Source organism: Nerophis ophidion, linkage group LG15 (genome assembly GCF_033978795.1).
Source record: "Nerophis ophidion isolate RoL-2023_Sa linkage group LG15, RoL_Noph_v1.0, whole genome shotgun sequence".
NCBI classification, from domain to species: Eukaryota; Metazoa; Chordata; class Actinopteri; order Syngnathiformes; family Syngnathidae; genus Nerophis; species Nerophis ophidion.
Genome location: NC_084625.1, coordinates 45,421,152 through 45,427,151, shown reverse-complemented (window position 1 = coordinate 45,427,151; position 6,000 = coordinate 45,421,152). Strand labels below are relative to the sequence as shown.

General features: G+C 42.2%; 1 protein-coding gene across 1 annotated transcript in view; it reads left to right on the top strand.

The window, feature by feature from the left end:
* The first annotated feature begins 1,048 nt into the window (after positions 1-1,048).
* rnf32 (ring finger protein 32) overlaps positions 1,049-6,000 on the top strand; it is a 28,523-nt gene continuing 23,571 nt past the window's right edge. The window contains exons 1-3 of the mRNA XM_061922473.1: positions 1,049-1,099; positions 1,422-1,644; positions 5,569-5,711. Of these exons, the coding sequence (XP_061778457.1) occupies positions 1,085-1,099; positions 1,422-1,644; positions 5,569-5,711 (381 nt within the window). The 5' untranslated portion in view covers positions 1,049-1,084. The remainder of the gene's footprint in view (positions 1,100-1,421; positions 1,645-5,568; positions 5,712-6,000) is intronic.

Below are 6,000 nucleotides of genomic sequence, written 5' to 3'. Positions count from 1 at the left end.
GCTGAAGATCCTGGCCAGATGAAGCCATCAGGACCACATCATCTGCAAAAAAGCATAGACCTAATCCTGCAGCCACCAAACCGGATCCCCTCAACGCCTTGAAATTCTGTCCATAAAAGTTATGAAGAGACTCGGTGACAAAGGGCAGCCTTGGCGGAGTCCAACCCTCTCTGGAAACCTGTCCGACTTACTGCCGGCAATGCGGACCAAGCTCTGACACTGATCATATTTTTATATTTATTTGGGACAAAGTGATTATACTTCACGTAAAGTTTAATTTTAGTAAGGTAGTTTGAATCAATGTTTTGAGCAACATGTATAAAAAATACAATGTACAGGACATTTATATAATTTATAGTCAATTTTATTGTGCATTTGTATATTTATTTGGGACAAATTGATTAACTTCACGTAAAATTGAACTTTAGTAAGGTAGTTTGAATCAATATTTTGAACAACATCTCTAAAAAATACAATGTATATGACATTTAAATAATTTATAGTCAATTTTATTGTGCATTTGTATATTATATTTATCTGGGACAAAGTGATTATATTTCACGAAAAGTTGAATTTTAGTAAAGTAGTTTGAATCAGGGCTTCACGGTGGCAGAGGGGTTAGTGCGTCTGCCTCACAATACGAAGTTCCTGCAGTCCTGGGTTCAAATCCAGGCCCGGGATCTTTCTGTGTGGAGTTTGCATGTTCTCCCCGTGAATGCGTGGGTTCCCTACGGCTACTCCGGCTTCCTCCCACTTCCAAAGACATGCACCTGGGGATAGGTTGATTGGCAACACTAAATTGGCCCTAGTGTGTGAATGTGAGTGTGAATGTTGTCTGTCTATCTGTGTTGGCCCTGCGATGAGGTGGCGACTTGTCCAGTGTGTACCCCGCCTTCCGCCCGATTGTAGCTGAGATAGGCGCCAGTGCCCCCCGCGACCCCGAAAGGGAATAAGCGGTAGGAAATGGATGGATGGACATATTTTTATTTTATTTTGAAACGTCCCACACTAAAGCATTTCCGCTTTTGGGCAAGGGTGGGCGGGGCCTACGTTACCTAGCAACCGTACAGACCGCGCTGTTAGGATGGCAAGGCGGAAGGTACGCTCTCTTCACAATTAAGTAACTTTTCATGAAAAGTCACGCGTGTCCGTGTGAGAAAGTGGCCGAAGTGACGTGTTTCCCTGCTTTGGGAACTGACCCACGTCGTGTTGTGTTATTTAAAAAACGCGTGGCGACGTTTGGAGCGTGTATCTCCCACGCTAGCTTGTTAATGTGATTGTAAACACCTGCGACACGAGCGCTTTACGGTAAACTTAGTTAAACTTAGTTCAACTTTTGTCTTTATTTGGTACACATGAACATTTTTTTTAGTTAATCGACAGTACAATGGTGAATATTTGAATTTGAATGTATCTGACAGGATTGTGACGTAAGCAGCAAGTTGGTGATCACCTCAGTGGCCCTTCAGGATCACATCAGAAGGAACCTTCTAGAACCCGAGTTCTTGCTTTCTGACCCCCTGCTGAAGTACAGAAGCAAAACACCTTTAAGGCAGAGAGGGAAGCAAAAGGATGTGCAGAGACCAGAACTTCCAGAGGAGCGAGAATATGTACTTGGTCCTCCTCCACCTCCTCCAACGTTGGGTAGGTTGTTCTGAAACAGTGGTGTCAAAGTCAAGGCCTGTGGGCAAATTAGTTATCTATGGATTATATTTGATTAGTATTACAAACCCCGTTTCCATATGAGTCGGGAAATTGTGTTAGATGTAAATATAAACGGAATACAATGATTTGCAAATCATTTTCAACCCATATTCAGTTGAATGCACTACACAGACAAGATATTTGATGTTCAAAGTCATAAACTTAATTTTTTTTTTTTTGCAAATAATAATTAACTTATAATTTCATGGCTGCAACACGTGCCAAAGTAGTTGGGAAAGGGCATGTTCACCACTGTGTTACATCACCTTTTCTTTTAACAACACTCAAACGTTTGGGAACTGAGGAAACTAATTGTTGAAGCCTTGAAAGTGGAATTCTTTCCCATTCTTGTTTTATGTAGAGTTTCAGTCGTTCAACAGTCCGGGGTCTCCGCTGTCGTATTTTACGCTTCATAATGCGCCACACATTTTTGATTTGAGACAGGTCTGGACAAGCCACGCTGTTGTAACACGTGGCTTGGCATTGTTTTGCTGAAATAAGCAGGGGCCTCAATGATAACGTTGCTTGGATGACAACATATGTTGTTCCAAAACCTGTATGTACCTTTCAGCATTAATGGTGCCTTCACAGATGTGTAAGTTACCCATGCCTTGGGCACTAATACACCCCCATACCATCACAGATGCTGGCTTTTGAACTTTGCGTCTATAACAATCCGGATGGTTATTTTCCTCTTTGTTCCGGAGGACACCACGTCCACAGTTTCCAAATATAATTTGAAATGTGGACTCGTCAGACCACACGATACTTTTCCACTTTGCATCAGTCCATCTTAGATGAGCTCAGGCCCAGCAAAGCGGGCGGCGTTTCTGGGTGCTGTTGATAAATGGGTTTGACTTTGCATAATAGAGTTTTAACTTGTACTTACAGATGTAGCGACCAACTCTAGTTAATGACAGTGGTTTTCTGAAGTGTTCCTAAGCCCATGTGGTGATTTCCTTTACACACTGATGTCAGTTTTTGATGCAGTACCGCCTGAGGGATCAAAGGTCTGTAATATCATCGCTTACGTGCAGTGATTTCTCCAGATTCTCTGAACCTTTTGATGATTTTACGGACCGTAGATGGTAAAATCCCTAAATTTCTTGCAATAGCTCGTTGAGAAATGTTGTTCTAAAACTGTTCGACAATTTGCTTACCAAGTGGTGACCCTCACCCCATCCTTGTTTGTGAATTACTTAGCATTTCATGGAAGCTGCTTTTATACCCAATCATGGGACCCACCTGTTCCCAATTAGCCTGCACACTTTTGAGATGTTCCAAATAAGTGATTGATGAGCATTCCTCAACTTTCAGTATATATTGCCACCTTTCCCAACTTCTTTGTCACGTGTTGCTGGCATCAAATTCTAAAGTTAATCATTATTTGCAAAAAAAAATGTTTATCACTTTGAACATCAAATATGTTGTCTTTGTAGCATATTCAACTGAATATGGGTTGAAAAGGATTTGCAAATCATTGTATTCCGTTTATATTTACATCTAACACAATTTCCCAACTCATTTGAAAACAGGGATTATAGAACGGGCCGGCAGGCTACAGCCGCCTGCTGCTGTTTTTGCACGCACCAATACTACCATCAGTGTTGGCACTAGGAATTTTCAAAACTGAGATAGGCTCCGGCACCCCCCGCTACCCTGAAATGGACAAGCGGTAGTAAATGGATGGATGGATGGTCCCATGGGACCCCATCAAGTCATTGTTTTGAAAACAATTGATAAATGTATGCATTATCCTGTTTAGACATGTCCAATAATATCGGGCTGCCGATATTATCAGCCGATAAATGCTTTAAAATGTAATATCGGAAATTATTGCTATTGGTTTCAAAAAGTAAAATTTCGGGCCAGATCAGACCCGTGAACAGCTTTATTCCGGCCCGCGGGATGAGTTTGCTAGGTATAAAAATGAGCCAACATTTCTTAATGAAAAAAACGCTGTTCTAAAGGTGTCCACTAGATGTCGCAATAACAATGATTTGTATCTCTGTAGATCAGGGATCGGGAACCTTTTTGGCTGAGAGAGCCGAAAAGCCAAATATTTTAAAATGTATTTCCGTAAGAGCCATATAATATTTTTTTTAACACTGAACACAACTAAACGCGTGCATTTTTAAGTAAGACCAACATTTCTAGAGTATAATAAGTCTCTTATTCTTTGTAATAACATTGTTATTCTGAAGCTAACTGTGGAGGGGCCGTGGCCCGCGGGCCTGCAGCGAACTGGGGTGTGCCAGGACCGGCCTCGAAATCAGCGAGAGCTGCGTAGATGGTCCACCTAAGCCTTGTTATCTAATCACCTGTTGCTCTGTTATAAGCAGCAGTCAGGATGAGAGACGGGGTTGGGGCTGGAGCCAGAGCGCGAGCGAGAACGAAAGAGAAAAAGACAATTGCTGGAAAGCAACTGAGAGACTTATTGAAAAATAAAACAATAGTGTAACCCTGAAACAGGCTCTCATGTTGTTGCTTGGTGGTCTGGAGAACCCCCAGGAGGACAAGCCCCACACTAACCAATGATAAATTAACTTCTTAACGCAACTTCTTGAACAGTTGCGGTAGTAAACAGATAGATGGACTACAAATGCATGAGAATGTTTTATCTTTTGAACATTATTTTGAACAATTATTACAAGTGGAATTATTAATTACTTATTATGTTAAGCAATGTCAGCTCAGATGTATCCGAGAGCCAGATGTAGTCATCAAAAGAGCCACATGTGGCTCGCGAGCCGTAGGTTCCCTACCCCTGCTGTAGATTATGCTACATATTTAAAAAAAAAAAAAAACACGATGTTAGTACGCAGTCAAGGAAAATGAGTAAACTACTTCAATAACATCCTGTAATTTGATCCGGATATTATTGTTTTTATCCTAATAGATTGAAAATGAACACCAATTTGTTGACTGATGAAAATTATCACATAACTTTTCAGAAAGTATAAATAATGACAAATAAAGATAGAAAACTGTTAACCGCAACATGTAAGTGTAAAAAAAACAACAACATTATGATTTGCACATTTTCAGAATGTGCTTGTTCTATTTTTAAACAAAGAAAATAATCTTAAACGGTGCGTCTGTCTCACAATACGAAGTTCCTGCAGTCCTGGGTTCAAACCCAGGCTCGGGATCTTTCTGTGTGGAGTTTGCATGTTCTCCCCGTGAATGCGTGGGTTCCCTCCGGCTACTCCGGCTTCCTCCCACTTCCAAAAACATGCACCTGGGGATAGGTTGATTGGCAACACTAAATGGTCCCTAGTGTGTGAATGTGAGTGTGAATGTTGTCTGTCTATCTGTGTTGGCCCTGCGATGAGGTGGCGACTTGTCCAGTGTGTACCCCGCCTTCCGCCCGATTGTAGCTGAGATAGGCGCCAGCGCCCCCCGCGAGCCCAAAAGGAAATAAGCGGTAGAAAATGGATGGATGGATGGATGGGTTTTTATTTTTAAGTTATCATGCCGTGATTCTACCAGTCCGGCTCACTTGGGAGTATATTTTTCTCCATGTGGCCCCTGATCTAAAATAAGTTTGACACCCCTGGTATAATCATTCATTCACTTTCTTCTTTCCTTCAGGGATCTAAACTTTACCGCTGCCAGTATTTTTTTTTCTGTATTGTAATATTTTCAGAATGTGTTTGTTCTATTTTTGGCCAAAGTAAGACAGAAAAAACAATCTGAAGTTGTCTTTATTTTTTTGTTTTACTGCCATGATTTAATAGTCCGGCCCGCTTGGGCACAGATTTTCCTCCATGCGGCCCCGGAGCTAAAATTAGTTTGACACCCCTGTTCTGGAACTTTCTATGTGCCTTTCATTCATGACGTGATGATCATCTCCTTTACCAGCTCAGAGGATGGGCTTGGTGGCCCCGCCTGCGGGCAGGCTGAGCGAGGACCAGTGGACGCGGGTGAAGACCAGGTCACTCCAGCAGCGGGAGTCTGAGCAGCCTTGTTCAATATGCAGAGAGGCTTTCTGCCTTCAGCCTCAGGTATTCACCAACAGCCTGCCTGCGATAACGCTGAATTGCTAGGGAGCAACCATGTGACCAGGAGGAAGTCCGCCGTACTTCCGGGCAAACATCAATATGGCCACCGTCGAGTTACCACTGGCTGTGCACATGTCAGAGCACAGTACTATAAAGGTGTCAAGAGCCTAATATACAATGCAGATAATACGCCAGATTTCACTAAAAAGTAGCTGAATGTGATCAAATGGAGTCATCCACTATACAACACTTTTGATAAGATGTTGACATGTTCTTAGGGACGGCGTGGCGC